Below are 27,927 nucleotides of genomic sequence, written 5' to 3' on the forward strand. Positions count from 1 at the left end.
TCCCCCACCCCCCCCCCACCCCCCCCCACACATCTCACTCACATCGTTCTTCCCCCGAACCTGGGGTTTGACCACCGCGGTTCAACGCTTCCGTCACTGTGGTGAGGAACGGTCCTGTTCTCAAGCCTGATATAAAAACAGAACTGAATCCAGAACGAGTCGTACCACACGGCTGCGTTCACACTACAGAGTTTTTGCTGTTTTTTTTGTTTTTTTTGAAGACATGACATCACTGGATGTTCAACTCCATGTTTATGGAGCTGAACATGGAGGCTGCAGAGTGTGTCAATCAATTTTGAAGTTGTCTCACAACTGTTACAATCAATTGGATCTTGGTCTGTGACCTTTGTCCCACTCCAAGATGGAGTCAGTGGAGTCAAGATGGAGCCGAACTCCCTGCTCTTCCTCCCAACGACCCTGGAGAAGATTAGAAGAGGAGTGGCAAAAAATTATAAAAAAAGTGAGAATGAGTCATGTACAAACTTTAGTTTGTTTAAGTTGGAAAACGTTGCCTCATCTTAAGAATCTGTTCCTGAGTCTTTCCCTGAGGACTCAACCCGAGAGTCCTTTCTTTTTTAGGTCACCCCGTCTCCTCCGGTCTCGTCTGTGTCTGTCTTCAAAGTCAGAACAAAACGAACCGCAGCGGCTTTGTTTCCTCACTCCTGACTTGACTGAGAAGGAACAGAGTGAGAGACAGTGGGAATGACTGTGACATCATGACCTCACTGTTTACACAAACATCATGTGTTTACTGTAAACTCAAACTTTGTATTGACCGTCAGCTCATCAGCTCAGAGTCTCCGCGTCAGACAGGTTTGTGGTGAGACGGGAAAATAAACAGCCGTCTGTTACACACCACTGTTTTTCACAGGGAAAAACAAAAAAAACCCCAGAAATAATCGAATCAAGAAGGAGTCTCCATCAAACTAATTAATTAAATTAATTAAGTATTTTAATGCATATGCAAATTGACGCCCACTGTAAATCCAACCCAGTCTTTGTTATTTTCCCCCTACTGAAACACCAAGCACCCAGCATGCCTTGTGTCAGACCAGTCTCACCCAGCAGAGGGCAGTAAGTCAGTCTACGGCTGACATGCCAACTGACACAACTGTCACTTGGCATGGTGACAGTAGACAGATTCATATTGTTGAGAACAGCTTCACCAAAGATTTGAAGTCAACAAAACAGTTAAACACAAAAAATGTTTTGTTTGTTTACTGTTTTGTTTTAATTTATCTAAATTAATCCTGATTATTCGTGATAAACCCACATCTTCCCTGTGATTAATCAGATTCAAAACTGTAACCGTTGTAACATTTCACTGTAGCCATAACTGATCATGTGACCGTTAAACTCATGAATCAGCTGCAGGAAACAAAAAACAAAAAACAAAAACCACTTCATTTTGTTGATGCACTCTATCGCCACCTTCAGTCAGAGCCGGTGAGGTTTTAAACTGCCCAAGAGCGAGTGAGGAGAGAGAGTACGGGGGAGGCAGGGGAGAAGACAGTGAAATAAATTGAAGTGAAGTCTGAGTCTATGGACGTGCAGCTAAATATGGACCTGGTCAAGTTCATTAATCAAACCATATGAAACGATCAAGTCAGGCGTCAGCTCCCAGAATCCTCTAGTCGGAGGCTGATCCCTTTGAAGCGACCAGTACTTCAGTACTGACAAAGGTTAGTGTATATACTGTATTTCCACAGTACTGGGACACTGCAGTATCTCTGGGTAAAAAGGAAGACACACAGTGTCAGTTTGGAGTTTATTTTGATTCACATTTAAAAGATTATCATGGCAGCGCGTTCTTCCACCAAACATGCCAAGACAGCCGGTCCCAGAAAAAAAAAATCATTTAAAAACAATCTCATAAGACTGTCAAAATTACATTTGGAATAAAAACCCCACACAAGGGTAAGACAGCAGAGGAGAAAAAAAAAAAAAATCAAAAGCAGCATTGCAAACTTTTTTTTTTTTTTTTGGATTGGGTGAGGACTGGAGGGTGGGGGGGCGTTGTGCTTTGTGTGCGTCCTATCAGAGCAGGCACGTTAAACAGTCGAAGACGAAGCTTCACCTTTGGATCAAATCTCTTTCAGCATCACAGGGAGGGAGAGCAGAGTTCACCTGACATGACAAGAACCTCAAAACCAAGGCTGAGTGAGAGGGAAACAAAGAGTTACCAAAATAAAAGACCGAGAATAAAAGTGGGGACGGGGGGTGAGGGAGGGGCGTGATTCAAAGCTGTCGAACCAGAATAGTGTGTTACTTTAATCCTGACTAGAGAAAGTTATTCCTATATATTTGTGACACATGAAGACGCTGTACGCGCCCGGTGCACTTCACCGTGAACACGCTGACAGTAACAAAACCTCCTCTCCCTCCGCGTCCACACGCTCCTGTACCATCGTCGTACTAAATATAAATATACAAAACAATAGATTTGGGAGGATGTTTTCACAGAGTCACATCCCATGTGTGTGTGTGTGTATATATATTTACATACACACACACGATGACCAGGAAAGTGAATTTTAACACATTCCTATAATCTTTTTCTACAGTTTAAACACACTATGGGAGCAAAACAACAGTGAGTAATTTTGGGAGGAAAAAAAAAAAAAAGAAAAAAAAGGAGAAAAAATTTAAAACCAGGAGATAAAAACAAACATCCACATGGAAAATCCCCAGCGTGTGTAAACAGATCCCCGTGCAGCGCCATCTTCACCACCTGTTCCTAGTCAGTGTCAGAGTCCGTCTCCTCAGCAGGTGTGTGATTAGAATGATCAACTTCACTCCCAAGGCTGGAAACATTCACAACAAATGGGCTTCAGCTTTTCTCCCATCAGTGTGTGTGTGTGTGTGTGTGTGTGTGTGTGTGTGTGTGTGTGTGTGGTCACTGGTACTGGAGGTAGTCCTTTAGAGTCTGAGGCAGCGGGAGGGTGTCAATGTGATGGATGCGCTCTCTGCCCAGAGCCAGCCGAGCCACTCGTCTGCACAGGTCCATGAGGGGCAGCGGCTCCGCTGTAGAGGGACGACAGGAAACGGAGATAAAGATTGATTATTTCATCACTTCCTGATTTCAACAGTTTGTTTGTTCACTGGTTGAAGGTCCAGGCTGATGGGTCACTGTGTAGGAATGAGACTCTGCCACTGTGGGATCTGGGCAGGGACGTTTCACGGCTGTAAAAGGTCGGGCGCTCTTTCAAAGTTCAGAGTGAAAGTGGAACACACTGATTGGACAGTGTCACAGATACAACAGCTGCTCATTTGGGGAAGAACTGCAGGGGAAAAAAAAAAGAGGAAGAAGAAAACCTGGCTCAAGGATCCAATCTCTGCCACTAAAAGTGAATGTAAACTCTAGACAGAGTCTTCTCAAATCACGTCTGCACACAAGACCATTTTCAAATTTCTCTTTCAATGTCTGTTTCTACACTTCTAATCCGTTTTTTTTTTCATACTGAAAATCCATTGTGTCATTTATCACTTCTTCGTGACAGTCTGTTTGCTTTTCCCACTGTAAAACAAAACTCACCAGAGTTCACATCCCAACAGCTCATGATGAGTCAGACCAGAGTTCACTTGGTTGGATTGACCCCAGAGTTCAGATGAACTTTCAGACCAGCCCGTACGAGGAAACCAACGCTGGTCGGTTCAAAACTGACCAAACAGTTCTGGTGTGAACTGTTTAAATCACTACATGAAGGTGTTATTTAATATGTTAAAAAAAATCCCTTCACTGTTTGACACACTGAGTTTGGAGGTCAAGGGATCAAACCATTACACTGCTGTAATTACTGCTGTAAGACAGGACCACTACCCACCTTCCCACTGGCTCCCTCGCTAAAAAACAATGAAAATGAATTTCTTAACCACGTAACAAACAAATTTCTGCTCCTCTGTCAAACGTCTCCAAAATGACGGACGTTAATAATGACTTCATCTGAGTGCGTAATTTAAAACTATTTCTAATTAAGGTGTAAAGAGAAACAGCAGATGACGATGACGTAACACACACCGAGGGCACGTGCCATCGACGCGGCGCGATGACTTTTCCGCCTCCCACTGGTGTCTCAAGGCAACTTCTCTGTATGTACATCAGATTGACAGACGCTTAACTGCTGCCACTTTATGGCTGTCAAGCTGCTCCACCTGGAAGCACCATCTGGTGGAGGAGATTTCCCGCTGCTCCCGATCTATTTACACACTGTGAAGGACATGAGCAGGGGCATCTACACATGCACGGGAGCAAAACGCACGTGATAATTGGCAGGCTACGGCGTAAAGGAGGAATTTGTTTTAGTTTCCTTCAGAGCAACACGACTGTTGAGGTCGAGGTTTGAGAAGAAATACAAAATATGAGGAAATTCAAGGTCAAACTCAAAGTAACAGCTGAGAGAAGTGTGTTCACGAACTGAGAAGGATCGGCATTATTTTCTATATCAAAAATGAGCTTCGACACCATAAACAACATGAACAATACGACACAATACCATGAAGTCTGTCGCCCTAAAAACACTGTTTCCCCTCTTAGGGCATTATCTACAGTTTCTCATGCACTGACGCAGTACAGCCGGCTCATTTCAAGATTCCCGACGGAGATTAACAGCTAAAATAAACTTATTTCCAACTACTTAACTTTTTCACAGCCTTGGGAAAAAAAGCTGTGATCTTTTTTTTCCTGAGAACCAGGAGGATGTTTCTGTACTTCAGTCTCTGTGACATACATTTAGAAAAAAAAAAAAGTATCATCTCCATCAACTCTACTCATTCATTTCATTTTCAACTTTTAAGCAACAAGATTAGAGCTAGGAGGAGATGTGAATGTAACGTGTGCTGGATTAAAGGGCGACGTCGCCAAACACTCTGAGGTGAACGCTGTTGTTTCCTCCCTGTAGATACAGCATGATGTGAGACTGTTAATGATCTGGAAAACCTACAGGCTACAACTTTATTCCTCTTACTTGACAAACATAAAAAAGGAATTTGTGAGTTTGAAAATTCATCTACACTTCACATTTTTTAAAGTCCAAAAAACTGTGGCTGAAGGAATAAAATCTTTTTTTTTAAGGAAGTAAAAATTTGACTGCAGTGACTCAGATTTGGAAATAATTACTGTGACACTTGGCAAATGTCTTTCATTTGTTATTTATATGAAACCAACGCAGCAGTGCAGTGTGTGTGTGTGTGTGTGAGATCTGTGTACAGTTTAATCACCACTCTGATACTGCATTTTTCTGTTAATGCCGTTCCAGTTGTGCGCCATAAAAAAACTCATCTCCTGCTGCAGAAGAACGTTCTCATCACTGTGTGTCAACCGCACCTCCTCTGTGAACAGCTGAGTCATCTCTCTCTCTCTCTCTCTCTCTCTCCCTCTCTCTCTGCAGCCTAATAAAAGCAGACCACATCGCCACGACTGGAGACTCATTACCAAACTAATTTTACTACTAAACATCTACGCCTGAGAGCATCCCAGGAACCAGAGCCAGCGTTCCTCTGGGCATCATCAGGAATGTGGAAAAAAAAAAGGAATTAACTCATGCATTGTTATCCCCCCCTAATTGATGATTTGTCAGTATGGGGAAAAAAAACAAAAAAAAACAAAAACAACAACTAACAAACTAACACCTCAGAGCTGTGATTCCAGCTGCACGTGTTGTTGTCATGAACAGAACATAAAGATACACCTTCAACCTACAAACGTCAACACATTAAATACTGTTTCAATTTATTTAAGGTTAACACGCCCCCCCGCCCCCCGCGGCATGATGGGAAAACAACTAGACTTTGTCTGAAAATGAAAACGGCTGCCTCTGTGAAGAAGATCTGCTTCTAATGTCTAAAACTGAGACAAATCGTTCTGTCGTAGTAAAAACGAGGAACACCTCAGGAGCAGCAGGGAAATATTTTACAGTCCAACAACAACAACAAACGTTGTAAACCAAAAGCAGGATGAGAACTTGTTGTAAAACCTCTCAATATTTACCTAAAACTGACCATCTATGAAGAGGTCCCTTTGAGAAAACTCTTGTTCTTGTTAATTCCATATATTATCTTTTTTTTTATCCTGAAGAAAGGTGGATTAGAATAGATTGAATTTGACTGATTCATTCACCTCCACATCAATATCATACTTAACATTTACATCTCGTGACATTCTACACCATTTTCTCAGGAAATAGATCCTCCTCCTCACTCCCCCAAAACAACAGAGACTTTTAATTTGTAGGAGCCACCATACATCAATCCATCCTCATCAGTGCAGCCCCCACATTTATGTTGTTTCCATAGTAACAGTCATACTGTCACTGTGCTGGGTGTACAGTCACAGATGCTCGTGTATTCTATGTTAAAACAAAGGTTGCTGCCAATTTGAAATCAAATGACGGAAACGTCATGGTCATGAGTGACTAAACTCAGATACAGAAAAAGTAAATTAAATTATTCAGAATTCTAATAATTCTGCAAAAGTAATTCTGCACTCCAACAGGCTCAGCGCCGCTGTTTGGGAACCACCGCCACCACAGTCGCCGAACTCCAATCACAAGTAGAAATAAAAGAGCAGGTGTCAGTTCCACCTGCAGTCGAAGTATCACCGCTGGTCAGTGATTGTGTGTGAGAGAAAGGGGGAGGTTTTTTTTTTCTTATTTAATTTAGAGCTGCCCACCAATCAGAAGTTTGTTTGTTTGTTTGTTTGGCCAACAACATCAGATTGTTTAAGATCCATGTAGAATTGAACTCGGTCTTTTATAATTTATCAATTCTCTTTGTTTGTAATGGCGCACCATCAATAATTAATAAAAATAAAAGGAGTCCTGAGCCACATAAACATGTTTAAGTGCTGTGGCCTCCCCCAAGACTGGACTCCGGCCCAGACTTATGTATTGTATACCATGTGTAATGCACTCACGCAGCGTTCTCGTTGTTAATCTGTAATTGTGGGATAATATCATATTGGCATCTGTTTCTCTACAACTGAGAAAACATTTTCCTTCAACTCTCTGGCTGATGCTCATCATTAACTGTACAATTAATTATTTTACAGTTAAAAGAACAAAAACTTTGTGTGACGTTCCCTACATGAACCTGAAAGTTACAGAAAAGGCAGAACTGTGGCCATCAACCTCTATGGAGGACAAAACAGTCCTCCAGTTTGATATGAACATTCAGACGCATCACCTTTACACCAGAAAAACTTCAAGCACAGACTTTCTACTCTCTTCCTCTCCTGCGTAGCGGAAAACAAAATGTTAAAAAACAAATCCTTTCTGCACTGATTTCGACTTCTTTGATCGTCCCTGCTTCACTTCACTATCATACAGGCATGTTTGCAGGCTGCCGATATCCACAACACACACTTGGACATTAGACGGAAAGTCCAGCATGATACAAAACGTGTCTTATAAAAGGCTCCGGGTGTTTTCTGAATGATCAGGGAGCACATAGCAACAGATTCATGAAAAAAGAATAGAAAGAAGACAGAGTGCGAGAAAGAGGACGGAGCGTCTAGCTGGTGCACACGCACACACACACGCACACACACCAACCCAACACTTAGTTGAGAACAAAGGTGAGGAAAGGAAGCGGCGGTTGTGTGATGGCGTCAGCGTCAGACAGTCTGCCCTCACTGAGGTGAGATACCTTATAGACGGGCCCTGAGTTTCCCTTTAGGTTTTTATGAACACACAATGTCAGACGATGATCGTATGAGACCCAACTCTGGGACTGAAAAGACAAAGTACAGCAACGTATACCTACAAAAATATATTCTTTCTAGTTCATTAATTTAATAAACCACAACCTGTGGCCACACACAGTACATCAAAAATATTACCATAAACTTTGCCTCTCGTCTGACCTGATTCTAAGATGACATGTGGGTACGTCTACGTATACACTCTGAAGGTGTGGACACGTACCTACTACCAACGTCTTCCTCACTGACAGGTTAAAGGAATGGAAAAAAAAGGGGAGGAGATGAATGTATTTCTGGGGCACAGAATTAGATCAATGATGCATGAGAAGAAAAGAAACTGGAGCAGAACTGTGACGCCAGCCTCAGTGCAACAGAGCATATTGTCACCTTATACCCAATTCATAGACCTGGGTGTCAAATCTGAAGAGTTTCCTCTGTGAGGAAGGCAACTTCATAATCAACTAAGGAGAAGGAGGTACCAGCTTATTCTAATTACTTCCTGTTTTCCCCTTTACCAGGTACATTATACTACGTACATTACATACATACCTTTCTAATAATACATACATAACAATCAACCTTCTGTAGGGATCCTACCACGGACATGATAAAAAATATCTTAACGTCAAACACTAATTCAAACACAATAGATATTACTCTATTATACACACGTTGCACTTTTTATAATCAGAAAATGGTCAAGGTGACAGAACCACTAGGTGGCGATGATGTAACACAACTGATGCAGAGCTGCTGTAAAAAGCCTGGAAAGATGCAATGTGTAGTTTGAGTGGGTTTGTTATCGTCGATCCTTAAATTAAACTTTTTCACAAATGTCAATTACTTTGAACGATCAATATTGGTGTAAAGTTATAAAGTCAAAAAAACTTTATTTTTTAATTTGAATTTGTTTTTATGCCAAATGACTCGCCACAGTTTGTGTCTTTGCAGTTGGTTGCAGGGTGAGGTAGCAGCTAATGAAATGCATTCTGGCCACTCAGGAACAGTCTTGTGACATGTAACAGACTTAAATCCTGCTCTGATCCTGGCTTTGTTCACTCTCTCTCTTTTGGCTAATGCACTTTAACCTCCAGTTATAGCCTCCATTGTAAAACTTGTGTTTCTTAAATTCATGTGTTCAACTATCGTAATTATGATATTATGTTATTACTTTATAGAATAAATAAATAAATAAATCCAGGTCACTGCATATAATATGGTGTCAAATACAGTATTAACAATTATTAATTTACAGGTAATACTGTGATTACAGGGTTAATGTGGCTTCACATGGAGCCGAGGGTTAAGATGGAGCTGTGGTAACCTTTTATCAACCGTCTACCCTTTTCTGTCTCTGCCTGCAGTCCACAGTATTTGTAGCTGTAAATTTTTCTAACAGCTCTGAACCTCATACAAAAACAAGCCATCAGACTGGTACAAGGTGAACCCTGAGCCAACAAACTAGTGAGCGAGCTGCCTGGTCAACAATTAACCACCCAGCAACCCAATGATAAACCAGCTGAACCGTTTCCACAGCAACTCCTAGCAAAACTGAGCGTGTAGACGGTGAAAGAATGGATTAGTACTGGAAAAGAAACGGGGGGAGAAAAGTAGAAAGACAGGAGAACAGAGGAAAGGGAGGGGGGGAGGAGAGAGAACCCACAAAAACAACTGCAGGTACAACTGTCCGGGTGCTGCAGTGTGGGTACTCCTCTGGCTAGTTTGTGTCATTCAAGTGCAAATGAGTTTGAGCAGCAGCAGTTGGTGTCATGTGCCTGTTGTGGTTAAACCTCACCAAGAGAAGTTTGGCAACCCTAATCTAAGACATTTTAAAGTGGCGCTCTAACATTTGCTCTCACATGGTCTAAGTCTTAATGTGCACTAAGCCCTTTCACTCATTTCTTATTTCTTTTTTTCCTCTCTCTCTCACAAACAGAAACAGTGTTTGCACTTAAATCATCTAGAGACCTTATGATTAGTAAATGAGCAGTTATGGCATATGGCAAATCCCTGGTGTCGGGGGTGGAGGGGGCAGTTGAGGGCAGGGTACAGGCTGCACAGTTTTTCTATCAAAGGGGGAAACACAGAAGAGCAGGTGATCGTCTTGTTGTAACGCAGGAGCCCTGATGTGAACGAGCTGCAGTATTGATATATATCCTGCCTAATCATGAACGTCCTCCTAGGTTTTATATCTCCACGCCTAATAGTTTAAGTTTAAGAATAATAGAATAACTCTGGATCTGGGACAAAGTTTCAGAAAGGTTTAGAGAAGAACCTAGACAGGATCAGACACTGGCATTAATGCAGAGACTTAAGGGACAACATAAAGGTGGAGAATCAAAAGTATGGATTCACTGTATGAGCTGGGGCACATTGGAGGTGAAGTGTATATTTACAGAATATATGTAAAGGAAAAAGAACCAACCGTCTTCAAATTTCTAGAAGGGAATGTTGAAAAAAAAAAAAAAGAAAAAAAAAGAAGGACGACGGATGAAGCGTGTTCCCAATGCATAAATTTCAGGCTTATTGCATACATCACACAGAGGTGTCTGAAACCTGATATCTCACACTAGAGTCATTTGTCATAATTCTGTCAGAGTACAAGCTCCAAGGCAGTAAATATCACATACGATGTCTTGAGCGGGCTCATACAGTATGCATGAGTGAATGATGGTAGTATTAATCATGTTTACTGTATCACACTGTCGTGTTCAGATCAATCAACTCTAAGACTGAAGAAGCTAAAACAACATACAGAATTGTCACTACTGTAAACTGGTGACTTGTCACCACTTCCATTTGCAGTTTATCCATTAGTACCCTGCCCTTCCATTTGCAGTTTATCCATTAGTACAAACTGACAGCCTTGATCTTCGCCGTTCATCTGAGCTCATCATAAACAATGATGGTTACAGGATTCCAGTAAATGTCAAATAAAACTTGAGCTCAATTCAAATTAAGTCACACAATTTACATTATGTGTTTTTTTCAGCCAGGACTACAATATGATCTCTGCCTGATTCTCTGGCACTCGTACTCACTCCCACACATCAGAGTGAGAAAACAACAGCAGGATTGATACATGGGACACATTGATGTCTACAGCTTCTTTAATATGGAAGCTGATCTGTCCTATTATGCAAGTTTGTGGGTGCAGCCCTCATGGTGATGATGAACCTCAGTAACCAGAGCACAGTGGCAGCTCTGAGGCTCCGGCAGACAATGTTGGACTCTTATTTCTGTGTCATTGCTATGACTGAGACACTGATGCTGATTAACACTAACAAACAATAACTACAACAACAGTCTGTCCCGCTGAAAAGAACAGACAGACCTGCTGATGGGTAAAAGGTAATTACATAACAAGTAGAATTCTGTAACATTTTAATTGTGAATTTTCACAATTGTGAATATTATTATTATATTTTGTGTTTATATCAAAATATAAAATGCAACGGTGTATTTTTTTTTTTCTGCTTAATATTGTCCCTTACTGACATTTTTCACAATTGTGAATATTATTATTATATTTTGTGTTTATATCAAAATATAAAATGCAACGGTGTAGTATTGTTTAATATTGTCCCTTACTGACATTCCTTCTTTTAAAATAGTACAAGACGGATTACGTTCATGCTGTTGTTAATATAGCTGGTTTATTCAACCACTCACTGCAGCATCGGATCAAAACAACCTAGTCCGTACTTCTCGGAGCGAACGCTCACAGTCAGATGGAGTAGGAATGGAAAGGTCAGAGAGAAGAACGTGTTTAAACTGAGTAAAAGAGGCGTGCATCTGTAGGTCAAACTATATGAAAACAACAACAGGTTCTGGAACGTGTGCCTCTAAATAAAGATCCCAAACAACAACTGTAACTTTCCTACTGATATTGACATCAGCAGACAAACACCAGAAAAATACTGGCTTTGTTGGTGTGAAAGGAATGAGAAAGTTATGAAAATGACGTATGGATCATTGATAGTATGTTTTTTGTGGCTGCCATCGTTACTTAAACGGGGGGAAAAGCTCAACTATCGATCAACTTTAACAACTTTCAAAAGGCTTCAGAATGTTGGGCCGCCTATGTGTATGTGTGTGTGAGAGACGTTGTACTTACGCTTTAACAGCTTTCAAAAGGCTTCAGAATGTTGGAGCGCCTGTGTGTGTGTGTGAGAGACGTTGTACTTACGATCCAGTCCGTTGACGTAGCGGATGGACACCTCACAGTGACCCCACACAGCACTGATGATAGGATACAGTCTTTTGCCCTTGAGTCCTCTGAAAGCCACACCCAGATACTGTCCATCTACCATGAAGCTCAGAGTTCCTTCATCCATGTCCAGTACAACAGTCAGAGAGTCTGGAAGAACAAAAGACTCATCTGGCTCCAAAAAACAGGGGTAGGTGGGAGCTGACGAGGAGCCGGGTTGGTTCTTTCCGTCGTGGTACAGTCTGTTCCGACCCAGGTCCCAGCCCCAAGACTCAGAGTCTGAGCCCACCAGGGCCATGTAGCCCACTGAATGTAAAGTGGCTTCAGCAGTAGCCACACCGACGACAGCATGGGTGCCCCGCTGTCGCGACGGCCAGTGGATCTGCCAGACATGGAGGCCCCTGGTGTAGCCCACCTTGCCACGAATACAGTCTGTGCTTTGTGCTACCGGGTGTCTATGGAATGTTAGCTTATCGTCCTCTTTTACAAAAATATTTAGTGAGCGGTCGTCTGGGTTCCATGCATGGCGAAGCTGTGTCTCAGTACTGGCTGGTGGCATGTCTAAAAGTAAGTCCAGTCGAGGTGGCCGACAGAAATCTGGGCCCCGCAGCTCGCGGCGCACAGGCTGATATGAAGACTCTCCACGTACATCCACTGACTTGATGCTGCCCGATATCTTCTGGCCCATGGCTGTGTAGGTCCTGTGGTGAATGGGACAGTGGGAAGGGAGATGGACGGACCAACGGTGGTAAGCAGGCAGCGCCAGGTCCTGACGTTACCTCATGGGCGCAGCAGCAACACAGTGGATTCTTGCTGGAATGTAACTGGTGAAAACACACTCTTCAGCCAAGGAGAACCACACTCCTAAAACAAACACAAGAACGTTATCAAGCGCATAGTATTAAAGACTTTCACAAAATATACCATGAAATATGTACAGACTAAAACAAAACACAAGAGGTTTAACATGAATACTGGGAAAAATACTGGGACTGAATATTGTTTTCAGGTGTGAATATAATAGATAGAGAAAAATGAATGCACTGATGGAGCTTGTGTTTTAATCAGGTTCGGACTAAACAGAAATAGGGAAAAAGAAAGGCAGGTGACAGACAACAATTAAACTAAAGCCACTCACTAATGTTACTGACTTGAAAAAAAAAAGTGTTTCTCTGTATCATCAAAATCCCATCCATCGAGGAAACAAATGACATGTAATTAATATTAGGTATTAAAATTGAAAAAAAAAAAGACAAAAGATAGTCATCCCTAATGAATGAGAAAATGTAACATGATACTTGATCCCTAACCTGCAGTACGATTAAGAGAAACCTGCTCTCTCTTATGAGGAATCCTTCCAATGTTTTCCTTACTCCCTGATACTTTCTTAGAAATGTCTCCACATGACTCTTCCACATAAAACACAGACAGTGTTCAGGAATCACAAGGGGAGGCTTTAAATCACACAAACACAAGCAGATGTTGTTTGTGCACAAAAGTCTGACAGATAGAGAAACACAGATAACATGAAGGAAGAGACGGCCGGGAATACAGACAGTTCTGGTCGTTCACAGAACAAGACTGTCCTATCACTCATACAGAATTGTGTAGATGAAAAGGAGGAAAAATATTTTATGGAGATAGATAGATAGATATACTAGACCATACGTGTCAAACTCAAGGCCCGGGGGCCAAATGAGGCCCGCCAAACTCTCGGGAGCTTAAAAAGCATGCAGCAGAGTTCCTTAACCTAAGAAATTAAAAGTTTTTATAATCAATCAAATATTAATCATTACATTTTCAAAATAAAAAATCTTTTAGACTCTATTCTGTTAGTATAAGAGTCTGAATGACATATTGTTTTAAAGTTAGATTATCTTTAAATAAAGAAAGTGAATGGATATGACTGGACTTTCTTTGAATTGAATTGAATTGTTGGGGACCCCTGATCTACACAGTTACAACTGTTTGGCTGATGGTTGAATCCCCTAACCTGGTCACAACCAGCTCAGCTGGATTCTTTCACACCTCTTCTAAAGCACTGATTTCTGTGCCTTCACTTTTAAATGGTACTGAGAAACCGTGCTCTGCTCACATCTTATGTGGGAGGGTAAACAGAGCGCACAGACGTACGCTGTATTTTGAGCAATCAAGGAAACTCCAGCACACAGACTAAACACAGCTGAGTTTCAAACTGATACGCTGTGGTAATGTGCTTTTGTTGCTTCCTGTCACTTGTATAGTGTGTTTTCCAAATAACAATCACTTTGTTTATGAAGATAAAAATAAAGTTGACTGCCGGGAGCTGGATGTTTACATGCATTGTTTGTTTGTTTTTTTCTTCTAAACTTAATACCGATATATTACAGTAAACAACACATACAAAACATCACATTAAACCTTTCATACACAGACAAGGCCATATGACCAATACTGTTGTATAACCAAAACTGACAACAGCCTCTTTGACATTGTTATTTCTGCCTGCATGGTCGATGAATGGAGGCTCTTCCAGGAAATTAAAGAACTGTTTATCAGACAGAATAACTCGGTGGCTCTGATCACAGCTGAGGTCGACCTCTTCACCACATTAATTCATGTGCATCTGTGCGACCGGCATGACACATTTCAACTGCTGTGCACAAACAGAATATGACAGCAATTTCTCATGCATTCAATATACCCAAGTATGTCAAGGATCAATTAACAGTTTAAAAGAAAAACAAAAAATCTGAATATAATTGAATCAGTGCACCAAAAGAATTAAAAGAACATAAATCTGTAAAAACAGAACCATGTAGCATTTGAAGGTATTTTAAAGTTTACATGAAACATTCAGAGTATAACTTAAACATGAATTTGGAGTGCTGTGTAAAACAAATGTGAGATTAGTGAAGGTATATTTCTACAGATACAAAAAATATAATACCTGCGATACTTTACGTTGCAAAATTTGAATGCACCTGACCTGCTAACAGCACCTCAGTCAGCTATAATTGCTCCGCTGTTACACTTTATATTTTCAAACTCGCAACCGACTTGCAAGACTGGTTTAGTTCACACAAAACACTTGATGACCTGGTGAAGTACTAAGGCATTTTGTATCACTGTTTAAATAATAAATAAATTTAAAAAAAAAACAAAAAACTTTTCTAACACACTGAACCGTGGGTTTAATATAAATATGAAGATTTTTAAGCAGGGAGCTATTTTTAAATGATTTAATTTATTTATATGTTCAATGTTAAATCTGGCTATTTTTAAATGATTTATTTATATGTTCAATGTTAAATCTATTTATTTCTTTTGTACGGAACGTCATACTTGGTCAGAAGGGGCTTTGGGATGTTTATTTTCACCCTCTGTGTAATGGTAATCACTGGTTTTTGATTATTCAACTAGTCCAGGCGAAACACTGAAACGTTAGCTTCACCCCTGTCTTTGCTCCATTTAGCTCAGTGCTTTTGTCTGAATCCTAGCCAGTGTGAGTTGTGAAGTACATGGTCTCTTCAGGTGAGTGTTGAGGAGGCATTCAAAGTCAAATTCAATCACAGCAGAGAGAAGCAGAAACACAGATACCAGTTTTAATGCATGCGTTCGTAACATTAGGCCCAAGCATTAAATCCTCATGTCAACACCAAATTACTGCCAAGATCTTAGAGATATTATCGGTATTACACAATACTAACAATATATGCTCTCTCTGAGGAATCGGAAACTAGATAAATAATAATTATAAACATAATTACAACAAATATCAAAAGACTAACAATATATGCTCTCCCTGAGGAATTGAAAACTAAATAAATAATAATTATAATAAACATAATTACAACAAATATCAAAAATAAAATTTTGGTGAGAGATTTTTCAATTTCCAAATTTAATTTAAAAGATTTAATTTACATTACTTAATTTTACTGCCCTACTAAAAAAATTACAGCTCTGGATCCAGAGCTAAAGCAGAGTGCTCACCAGGCTCCCTAGCAAAAACCTGTAATCTGTGCAGGACGGGCACAAAGAGGACTTCTGGGAGCGTGACAACTACAGTTGGAATATCAAACACTTGAAGTTTTAACTTCAGTTAAATACACACAGATGACACTTATGGCTCAAGGGTTTTCTTTAAAAAGAAAAAGAAAAAAAGAAACACTGACTTTGAAGTACAGCTCCAACATGCACATCATATCTAATACTTAAAATCTGCTGGGGGCAATGGAGACTTGGGTTGAATATATACACTTTGCAAAGACTGGTTATCACTTCATAAAACAGCTCATCGCCCGGACTACAGATAACTATTTGTGAGCAAATTTATGTGATGTTTAAATGCTTTTAATTTGTTTGTTTTTAGTTAATACATTAATATTAAGTTCATAAATATATCAATATTCCACTGCTGCAGAAAGTCCTGCAGGAATACTGCCAAAACATGCGTGCAGACAGTTGTTGTAATGACTAGCATTCAGCCTCTGGTGCTTAAAGCAGCTCCTGAGAAACTGACATTTGTTCTTAATTAAACAAGACTGAAAACAGGGAGACACGGCAAACAGAGTTCAGAAACTGAACTCAAACTCACCATTTAAAATTTACACCCTGTCAAGTCTGCAACATTCCATGTTTGAGACTATTTCACGAGCAGACATTTCTAATAACATTGAGTTTAACCAACTAACTTTGTCCTGGTCACTGAGTAAAAGAGACAGGTCACAGTGCAGCATTTGACCAAAACACATGTCAGGGATGTCGAAGCTTTTTAATAAATATACATTTTCATGAACATTAAATTTTCTAATTACTAAAAGCTGTTGAAGGTTACAGTACAAATACTGACTGTGTTACTTAATCCTCTTTTGTTAGGCGTTTAAAATATGTTTTTGTATGTTAAACTGAAACTTCCTCTTAAGTCAACATTTACTATGAAAACAACTGAATTCTGGATTTTTTGAGAGTCTTTCTCATAACTACATGGAAATATGAAAGTTGTTGGTCATCGTTTAAAATCATTGAAGTTTCACATTAGCAAAAAAGACCCACAATATGGAATGAAGACGAGTAGCTTCTGACTGTTTGCATGACTTTAAAATGTAGCACTAGTTTCATTCATTTGTTCCATTTATTTGACCGACTGTCTGGTCTACTAACACCAAGCAATTAAACTGTTTGCTTCATGTTTAACAATTAAACAATTAACAATTACAACAACTGTTTTACAAATGTGAGGTATTCAAGTTTTTACATTTCTTAAATCGTTTTAATTTTTAAAGCCATGCAAACAAAACAACAGTGCTGCATTAGAGACTAATGCAGAGTTAAAGTACTAACAGTGTTGCCATAGGAGGAGAAAGAAAGAGAAAGTGTGAGCGAGGGAAAAAGAGAGAGAGGAGGAGAGATGGAAAAAAACAAAACAGAGAAAATATCACAGACTGGAGGACGACAGAAGAGGTCAAGAATCAGACGTGGTTGGTGAGAAGAGACATCTTACCATGAAAGTATTTCCCCAACGCTAAGGCAGTTTTCACACGATATCGAGAGTACACAGCGGCAGCTGCCAAGTGGAGGAGCGAAAATACTTGCTCTTTAGTCTGTCCTCCAGGATGAGGTTAGTACAGTCAACAACCAGATGAGTGTGGGCCAGCAAAGAGACAGCGCAAAAGTGAGAAAAAAAAAGTGTACTCTTTGTTTGTTGTACGTTGGTAAGTTCCTGCTTGTGACGTGAAGATGGGGAAAAACGGGGGGGAAAAAAGAAACAGTCTGGCTCCATTTCTCAGCCAAGACTGGAAAACAGCTGCTGGGAGGAGTGGGAGAGAGAAGGGAGGAGTGAAGAAAGGGAGGGCTTTGCTGTTGATCTCACTCACAGTCTTTCCCAAGCAGTGAACACCACTCTCACAGACACACTGACTGTTTTCTGCCTGAAAAAAGGTGGACAGAAACGTTGATACACACACACACTCACACAGACACACAAACTGACGCAAAACTCTAAAGTCCACTTTTCTCTGTGTTCAAAACAGCAGCAGTCATGGAAGACAAGAGTCTAAGATGAAAATATCAGTTCTGAGCTGCAGTCGCAGTCAGTTTACTGTTCCATAAAATCTTCCTAATTTCCCCTTTGTGGAAATTAACTGTATTCCCTGCACTACACTGCAGAGGGTGTGTCTAATGAACACAACAAATCACAACCGGTAGTTCTATTGCGTGCGACACAAATCTTTTAAGGATACTGTTTCTTTAATAGCAGTATGAGCTATTGTACTACAGCGTGACAAATACTGATGGTGGACAACATGGAGAGTTCTGCTACACTGCTGATGTTATGAGACTAGTACTATGGGTCTGCCATTATTCCAAGGCAGTAACAGAGGAAGTGATACAACTCACAACCACTCCATGTTACCAAAACAGCTTTTCCCTAAAAGCAACACAACACATCACCCTTAACTGGACGTCTTTGTTTTTTCAGTCTCCAGTGGAGCCAATGACATATGCAGTGAGGTAGCCCACCACCCCTGGGATGTCCTCACTCCTACCACAGTGGAAGTTACCACAACAACCCTAAATGTTAGTTTTATCAAATCGTTCACTTGTGCATATAGACATACTGGATGACTAATGCTGCCCACTCAATGAATCGGTTAAAGGAGTTAACCTTTTCTGAAGGTCTCATCAACCATCCTCTGCTTTGACATTTTTCTCAGAGACATCGCAGCCTTCATCTTGATATGGCTCCTCTAAAGCTAACGTGACGGGATTCCTCTGTGAGTGCTTTCAGTCCTCTGCCTTGGACGTGTTGTAGCCTGGATTCCACACACGTTGCCTCAACAAGATTTTTCTCAAATTAAATTAAGCAGGAAAGAAACACATTGGAGCCTCAACAGTAGAGAAATTGCACACTCATCACATTCCTCCTCCACTCCAACAGAGACCATCAGTGCTGAAGGCTTCTGCTATTTTTGTTAGCACTACCTTTGTTTTCATTGACCTTGACCATAAGGAAGCTTAATAAGGAGCTCATTGATTTCAAGTGGGAATTAAAAAAAAAAAAAAGTGCAAGACAATTATACAAAACAAACACCACTCTGAGCAGTACAACAACTGCTATTTAAACACCACTAATTATGAGAAAGAATATGATTTGGGTAATTATTTAAGACAGAAGAAAATAGCAACTGTAGGCAAAACAAAGGTCAAGACAAATTTTTTTTATCCTGCAGAGCCTGAAGTATGCACTAAAACGTAGTGCATTAGATTGTTTGTAAAATTACTGGTACTATGTGCAGAGTAAAATGCCTGCAAATCTAGTGACACGTGAACAAAGTCTATGGTCTCCTTTGAGGTGTGTCCTTTACAGAATGGAAAGATATATAAACACAAAGGAAAGACATATAAACACATTAAATCTTCTGCTCTGAAAACATATCCACCAACAGCTTCTGTTCACCTATAAAACTAAGGCTGTACAAGTAATAATCCCCTGTGTTCATGGTTTTACACTTTAGCATTTTTTCAATGTGTTTATTTCATGTTCACAGAGGTGAAATATAGTAAAACTATAAAGGTTTAAAATCCAGTCCAGTTTCCCAGTTGGTAGCCGGCTACTGAGTACTGAGCAATGTTGGAGTGCGATCGTGCAAACCCTCACGTTTAGCAAATACACATGTTAATGTTTGCTCACGACAAACATGCGAAAGCAGGCCTTTAGCTACCTGAAGCGGAACAGAACTGGCTGTGAGGAATTTTTCAACAGATTCACAACAGTGATGAGGACGTAAAAGAATAAAAATCAGTTGTGTTCACAACAGAATTTCTGTGAACAAATCAATTTATTGTGAACTCCGACCTGGTCAGCTTATGAAGTGATTTCTACAAAAGGCTTCTTCAAGGTTCAACACTAGAACTGAAGAAGTTGAGGAAGGCTCTTGGCAAAGTCTTACAAGTACAAACCAAGCCTGTCCAGATACCATTTTCTAAACGCCTGCAGATATATTTATCATAGTTTTGAATCATTATTACTTATTTCTTAATTAAGGGAGCACCTGACCGTCAGATCTCTTTTCTTTCTGTTCCAGCTAAAATTTAAAACTTTGTCTGCAGACAGTGTCTGTACTCTAACCCAATCACTGAGACAGCCATCAGTCTGCACCTTTATTATAATGGTAAAAGGTAGCACAGAAGGGTAATGTAGGTTTCACCTGGTTGAAACCTAACCCCAACCTCAAAGCCTGCTATGCATATCAGCTGCTCTTTGATGAAATATTCAGCAATGACCTTGGATCATCTTCTCTGCATCTAAAGGTAAACCAATACCTATTTGATCACATTTCTATAGCAGGGTTCACAAAGTGCCACATATAATTGAAATCAGTTAAATCTGTCCACACATAAACCACTAGTTACGCCCCATCACTCATGAAACCCTCAGGTGCCGTTTGTTTTTGCCGAGGTCACTGCGTTTGGTCTCAGCAGAGTGAACACAAATATCTAGACATCCTTTAGAACACTGCTGGGTTTGGACCAGCTTTGAATGTGAAACAAATATTGCTGCTAAAGTATGTAAATGACAAACAAACCTTTTAATCCATCTGAGCAAAGGTGTTGTCAGGAAACTGCATCTCTGTGAGGTCACAGGTCATAGCATGGCTCTGGGCATTCTGTAAAGACAAGCAGCAGTGGTTTGATCAGGGCGACTTCGAGACACATGAGAAGGAGTGCTTTATTATTAAACAGTTGACATACACGTTTGCTGTGTAGGTCACTATGAATAGCTCTGTTTACACTGTCCAAGAGAACTATACTCCCCGTCAAGAGCTGGACAATTTTCTTCAAGTCCCTGATGTTAATATACATCCAAGCTGCCAACATTGTTCAACTACTTGCATAAACCACAAAATAGGCCAATAACACAACAAACTAAAAAACAGCTAGTTGTGGTGAAACGCCGTTATGGAGTATAGGTTCACTGGATCTGCAGTGTTGACCAACAACGGTCAGGTTTATGGTGAGCTGAAACAAGGTTTTGGTGCAAAGATTTCTTGCCATTCAGTTTGAATCCGAAACCCAGTCTTCTGACTTAAAAAAAAAAGAAAAACCTGTCCCAAGCTCTGGGAATAATTGTTCTCATAGATAGTTGCCAGGGAAACCTACTAAGCTCTCACACTAAAAACTCAGTGCCATAATTAGATGTAATATTTTGACATAACGCTTTGTATTATATATATCAAACGCAACATCAGTGGATGAGTTCTCCAGAAAATCTCTGTTAGCCAAGTCCCAATTGGGGCTTAAATAAAAAGAAAATCTCTGTTTGTCTGCCAAGTCCCAATTGGGGCTTAAATAAAACAATGGGCCACAAGAGGAAGGCAACACACAAAGATATAGTAGGAACACAAAAACATGGAAGGTTATTAGGACATATCTAATCTTTTCAATATTAATGAGTATACGTAATATAAATGGTCATTAAACTTTTAGAAGTCTCCTTTTCAAACTCTCTTTGGGTCCCCTGTTTGCTGTTGCAAATTGTAGTGGGTGGTCTTCTGGGTCCATAAATGAAGCAAGTCTTACTTGCATCAACACACATCACACATTTGTACTTTCAAATTGGTCATAAGCGAAAACCAAGGCAGTTAATCAATTACTCCAGTATAATTAAGCCCAGAGAGCCGCATGACAGATGGGGCATAAAGGTCCCTCTGTGCTCTCTCTGCTGTTTGTTCTCCGAGACCCTGAAAAGTGTTTAGATCACAGAGTTGAGTGCTGCGTCTTGTACTAACTGTTACCCCGATCCATTTTGTTTTAACCCATTGTTTCACAATTATAAGACTATAACATGACTTTTTTTATGATGTTTTAAATGACAGATACCCAAATTAAAAATGGCATACATTTACTGAGACCATTTAACAGTATGTTAAAGGGGTCAACTGCCCATCCTCTGCATTCATTATGTGCATGTTTTCAGGGAGCCTGCAGATGCGTTCTCTTACACATCAAACAGAGGAGTAACATTGGAAATTATGAGGGTGGTGTTCCATAAGAGGAAGAACACAGAGACGATAACAATAGAACAACAAGTGAAATGGCCGAACCTGGGAGAAGAGTTCTCAGCAGCTAGTTCAGTCAACAGTCAAGGTTTGATACCAAACTTTAAGGATTGGTTAAGTGTTCTTTTCTGCTCTTTTTTTTAGGTTCACACTGCCCACATCTAAGGCCATTTATTTAACTTGACCCCATTAACCACCTGTCCAGTCATGTGAATTATTAACTTATTTTTATTAGTCTGATAAATGTTGGAAACAACAACTCTGTCCTTGACATTTAATTCCCCACCGATACCACAGAGACAGGATCAGTGCTGCTAAAATCCTGTGCAAAACTGAACATGTCAACAATTTAAAATGCTGTTCAACAAGCTCAACGAAGCAAAGGAATAACATAATTCCCTCTTGGATGAGGGAAGGACGGGGAGTCATGAATTGCAGCTTTTAATGGTTTGACATTTTAATGAGGTTTTAAACAGAAGAGTGGGTGAAACAATTTGCTAGTGGGAGTCGAGTAGGAGAGCGAAGCACTCAATCATTTCTGCATCATCTACCTTCCCTTCTTCCAACTGTGCATCAGTCTTAGCACAGACTCAAACATCCAACAGCTTCTGCTGTTAGGCTCAAATGTGTGCAGGCGCTGGCAGAAAAACAACCGTAGAAAAGTCATTTGTTTGTACAAATGACTCAAAATAAACAAGGCTGCTGTGAGAAATGAGTCAAACTTGTTTTGTTTGTTCGTTGGTTGGTCAGTACATCCGTCTAAGAACAGATAAACACAAAATACAATAGCACACTTAAAGAAATTTTTCCAATAAATATTAGCACATTGTATTTGTACAACCTGAACGGCTAAGTTTGTCATCTCAGGTGAGAAAGGACAGATATGACAAGTCACTGGCACATCTACTCCAATAAATCAGCCAATTAGCAGCAGACTCTTCAGTTTTAACTGAATGTGCCGAACAATGACTTGACATACTCCGCAAGTACACCAACAAGTGTGTGTTTTAAATAGAGCTCAATATAGATATGTCAGCTGCGTAAGTGTCACCTGAGTGGCGAAATTAGCAAAATATGCTAAAGCAGAAAGAGCAGACTAATTAACTAATTCATTACTCTATGAACACTTTTAATGTGTTTTATTATGAACTACTTAAAGTACTTCAACAGCAGAGCATTATGAGCATCTTCCAAGTCTTGTATCTCTGGGTATCAGTGACGTCACTCTGTGCTTTCCTATCCCTTTGCACAGCAAGAAACATCCATCATCTGCCCGAGGAGTGGGGTGAAAATCCAGTTTTCAGCACTGATTACTGATCCACCAGAAACAGGGAACACAATAACGTAGGCAGGCTATCACTTCTGGAGTAGCTACACACATATATACATATATGAAGGTGTAAAATCTTGTCATGGAAAACATCACAGATTACACCAAGTCTCGTCTGTCCTCTGCATTCTTTATGTGAGATCATGTAAGCTTGCAGAACCTCAATGCATGAAACATAGCTGTACCATTGAAAATTGTGGGGGCAGTGTTGCACAGTACTGCACACACAGGTTGCTTTCTTCTATGGATCTCTGTTCAAGCAAAAACATCATCACAATCTTCTCCGCCTCCATGTCCGAGAAACTGACAGACTGGAAATTGACTGTGACTCATCACTGTCTCAAGTGCTCAATAACCCTGCCAACCCATTCACATACACAAAGAGAGCATAAATGGAGCTTAATAGACACCCCAAATGATAGGATTTTTCAGATTCAACTATTATTTCGATATACATGTATACATTACAGCCAGGTTGATTAAACATTAGGCGTCATCTAGAGTTATCCTAGCTGCAGTAAGTCATCTCCACACGCTCCAAAACATCAACTCCACCACCAACGCACGACCCTAAATCATTTCAATGTTGACTCAGAACTCTTTTTAAGGGCTTACTTAATCACTGAGGTGATTCGACTTAAACCATCGGGCACTTTTTGGCCTCCTGAAAAGACCTGCTGTCCTGTAAAACCCCTGCTCAGACCTGCTCAGCGGCAGATTGCTTTTAATGGGTTTTCACAACATTAACATTCTACTGAGTCAGCATCAGCTCTCCTGTGCTGAAACAGCCTCAGCTCTGATCATGTGCCTTACATTTTTCTGTGTCAGGCATGTGTGTAAGAGGCTGGACTAAGGGTGGGCAAGTTAGAAGATTAGAGGGATGGGAATTTCCCAGGTACTGCATGGTGAGATTAATATTTAAAGGCATAAGATTAGATAGGCAGTCGCTAGGAACTTTTTTAAGTGACAGATAATTCAAGTGATTTACAAATATTGATTATCAGCATCTATTCATAATCTTTTAAGACAGATGCAATGCAGCTGAAGATTTTTTTTATTTTTTTATAGGAAAACCTTGAATGCTTGGCAGTGGCTTTTTTAATTGCTCTTTTTTTTTAATTTGCAAAAGAGTGGCTGCAGCTTTTTTCAGCTAAAAACCACAATGTACACAGATTGAGTATAAGAAACACGTCAAGAAGAACAAGCCTTCACGGTATACAGATTGAGTATAGGAAACACGTCAAGAAGAACAAGCCTTCAACACCTTGGATTGATTTCAGTTCTGAACGTAATTGACACCGAACCACACAGTGTCAGCATCTTGTGTCATTTATTTTAGCAATTTAACTGACCTTTTTGATGACGCCTGTTTTTGTTTAAGGTGAAAATGGCAGGACGGTTGAATGTTTTGGGGTTTTAAATGCTTGATGCATAAACTTGAGAGTGACTTTATAAATGTTTTGTCTTGCAACCCTAACATACAGACAGCACTGGCCAGGATCTTGCCCTGTCCTGACCGAAACACTAGTAGCAGAGAGGTCAACAGATGTCACAGTGGTCCACGGGGTCAAACCCCAGATGGAAGGAAATGTGAGAGGAGGGGTCAATTGTTCATTAATGACACGGGCCTTTGAACTGGCTCTGAATGGTATCAGACAGAATTAGGTTTTCTATAACAGAGACCTGATCACATTTAACAGACCAGACTGTGTAATAAATACAAAAGAAAAGAAAAGCAGCCATCAGAACAGTCAGCTTGTTTACAACAGTGATGGGTCAGTCATGCTCGCCATCACACCATCTGCTGTGGTCCACCCACACGGTTCTCTATTAACACTTGATATGGACAGTAGCCTCTCGGCCAAAGCCCCGGAGGACAAAGCAGATGGCGTGGTTACAGGCAAAACATTTAGCCTTTCAACAGCAGACCAGTTAGAAATCCAATGGGTAGTGAATGAAGTCAAACGGAGCACTTGGAGCAGTTGGCTGCTTATTTGCTCACCTGGAATATCCTCAACTATTGCTTAGTCACAGCAAGGCTGTGTAAAAAAAGAAACAAGACAGTCTGGTTCTATCAAGTGTTGCACTTCAAATACCAGCCACAGTGCCAGGCTGACAGACAAGGTGAGCTCTTTGATAAACATCTGAAAGGAGGGTAATCAATCACATTATCAATGCCCCAAGAAGAAAAAAAAAAGAGACATAAAAACATTTAACAAATCAATTTCTTGGACAAAGACAAAGCTGACCATGACTGGAGATACAGCAATTTGTTCTCCCTGGAAACAGGGAAAATTGTTAAATGCTCACTAAAAGCTGACTTTTCAACACAAAGTCATTTTTATTATTAAATTCATTTGTCTTTTATTTCGATATTTTGAGAACAACGCAATTGGGCAAAAATCATCTGTATCTCTTCTGTAACTAAGTCCATGAGTGTGCGAACAGTCCGAACGCTTGCAGCTGGTTCCTCCATGAGGAGTCGTCATAGCAGTAGTCTACAGGAACCTGGGACCTACAGCAAAGCAATAGCACCGCACCAGTCCGAGTTTTTTTTTTTTTCAAATAACTGATTGAATGTTTTTGTGGGACATGGGAATGTCTGTCCGACTGCTGTCTCATTCGATAAGTTTGTGCTACAAAGGTACAAACATTTAACTCACAAAATGAACATTTAAACTGACTTGCAGAAAAAATATTGGATAAAAAAATCTGTTATGATGTAAACTCTTAATTCTTCTCTCTGGACTTTAGCACAGGTGTTCAAGAAGTTTAAACAAACCTCAACAAGGCTTAGGGTGTTCAAGAAGTTTATACAAACCTCAACAAGGCTTACATTTTCTAATAATGTCTGAAATTTGTTTTTATTTGTGTCACTGTTGATACTTATTTCAATCTCAAATGAGATGTAAACAACAGCTTTCAGGAAAGCCTCATGTCTCTGATGACATTGTCTTATAATCTGCAGAAACATGTTCAATTATTCATATTCTACCTCTTAATGCTTTCCAGGGTCACAAACCTGGTAAGGCCACAGTCATTGTGCAAGGTGATCACATAAAGAAACAAACAACCAATCAAGTCTACCTTTTCTACATTTGATCAATAATTATGTTCAATCAACATAATTCACATCTTCAATTACTATCAGGGATCGAACCAGGAATCTTCCTGCTGTAAGGCACGAACCATCAACCACGCGCTCAATAACAGGGCAACGATTTTGGCTATCCATTTTATGACCACACAACAAACGAACAGCGTTGGAACCGTTTGTATAAAATTAAGAGGAACTTATGCGCCAACTGTCGGCACGTAGCCACCGAATATAAGACACACGCGTCTATTATTCCAGGTAATAGACGCGTGTCTTGTTTGTGTGAACGCAAAACAAACCAGTTTAGAACTTTGACAGTGGGGCTTTTCACGACCCAGATATCTAAATGTGAAGCGCTGTTGTGGCTGCTTTCATTTTTCCATGTTTCATCAGGTGCTGTAGTTTCTAAACCACTTCTCTACACACAGCAGACACGGAGCTGATTTGGCTCTGACGACATCATATCCTGTCAACCAAGCACCTTTTAAAAGACTAGAACCACCCGTAGCCAATTCACGAGGAAAGAAACCGTCCATGAACGGCGAACCTGTTTTTAAATTGCAACATTGTCGGTGCATTTTCGCGTACGCAAAAGCACACATAACTCCATCTACATCGTCTCTTAGAAGTTTTAACGTAATCGGTGACTCTTAATTTACTGCGCAACTTTTTGGAGAACGTGTTTACCTGACTGAAACAGGTCAAAACGTGCAATTAGTTACAATTGCTGGATGACGAAAATGTGTCTGACCAGAAAAAATAATTAGAATAGTTTCTTACATATTAGCTCTTTTCACAAATTTGTATAGAAACTTGGACTGATACATAAATCGACTACATGTTTAACGGAGTTTCGAGAGCCACGGTTCTCAGGGAAGGCTGGGTAAAAAAAATATCGCAAGAGGAAAAAGTTTGAGAACGGTGTTTTCCTCTTCACGTAGTCACGACACAACATTGTCCAATGTAACAGTCAGTTTTTCGATAAACTAAAACCAACTTACCGTGCGTAAACCTCCGCATAGGTATCCACAATTTGGGGAGAGGCGACCTCGGGGAAATCGTGCTTTCTCCCACACACATACACGCAACCAGGGCGTTAAGTTTCCTTTCTTCGGCAAATATATAAACAAGACTGTCATGAACAGTAAGACTCTGGTGTTAACATTTCCTGAAACTAACTGTTAAAGGAGTACTGTACCAAGTGTGTGGATGCCTGGAAAAGGAGAAGCAGCGATGGGTTTTCTTTGTTCCTTCTAGCCTCAGCCTGTTTTGTAGAAATGATCACCGTTTGTGTATCGCTGACAAGCGCTGATTGGCTGCAGCACCGGGATCAAGGAAAGGTGACTTTCGTCAAACGAACTAATACCTCAACCAAACTTCCGGTCACGACATCCACTTAACAATTTCTTAGAGGAATAGCCGTTTTAAAACCAAATTTCCTAGGTTGTGCTTTTATTTTTTAAACATTATCACTTCCTGTTTGTTTGATGTGTTTTCCGGACACTTACCGCAGGGTGGAAACAACATCGTGGCTTACATACTTTAGTCCGT

The 27,927-nt window shown here is 40.2% G+C and overlaps 1 protein-coding gene across 8 annotated transcripts; it reads right to left on the reverse strand.

The window, feature by feature from the left end:
• Positions 1-2,863: 2,863 nt before the first annotated feature.
• Positions 2,864-27,733, reverse strand: LOC103377953 (SPRY domain-containing SOCS box protein 4-like). Of its 8 annotated transcripts, none has more exons than XM_008308955.3 (5): positions 27,575-27,733; positions 27,378-27,485; positions 20,477-20,557; positions 11,886-12,770; positions 2,864-3,024 (listed from the first exon to the last, which is right to left on the reverse strand). In XM_008308955.3, the coding sequence occupies exons 4-5, from the start codon at positions 12,592-12,594 to the stop codon at positions 2,897-2,899; spliced, it is 837 nt and encodes a 278-aa protein (XP_008307177.1). In that variant the 5' UTR covers positions 12,595-12,770; positions 20,477-20,557; positions 27,378-27,485; positions 27,575-27,733; the 3' UTR covers positions 2,864-2,896. The 8 variants fall into 8 exon arrangements, with proteins under 8 accessions (XP_008307177.1, XP_008307179.1, XP_024910751.1 ...); XM_008308957.3 differs by having other exon boundaries at positions 27,378-27,481; positions 27,575-27,681; XM_025054983.1 differs by lacking the exon at positions 20,477-20,557.
• Positions 27,734-27,927: the final 194 nt, after the last annotated feature.

The sequence above is a fragment of the Cynoglossus semilaevis genome, chromosome 4 (genome assembly GCF_000523025.1).
Source record: "Cynoglossus semilaevis isolate Cse_v1.0 chromosome 4, Cse_v1.0, whole genome shotgun sequence".
NCBI lineage: Eukaryota > Metazoa > Chordata > Actinopteri > Pleuronectiformes > Cynoglossidae > Cynoglossus > Cynoglossus semilaevis.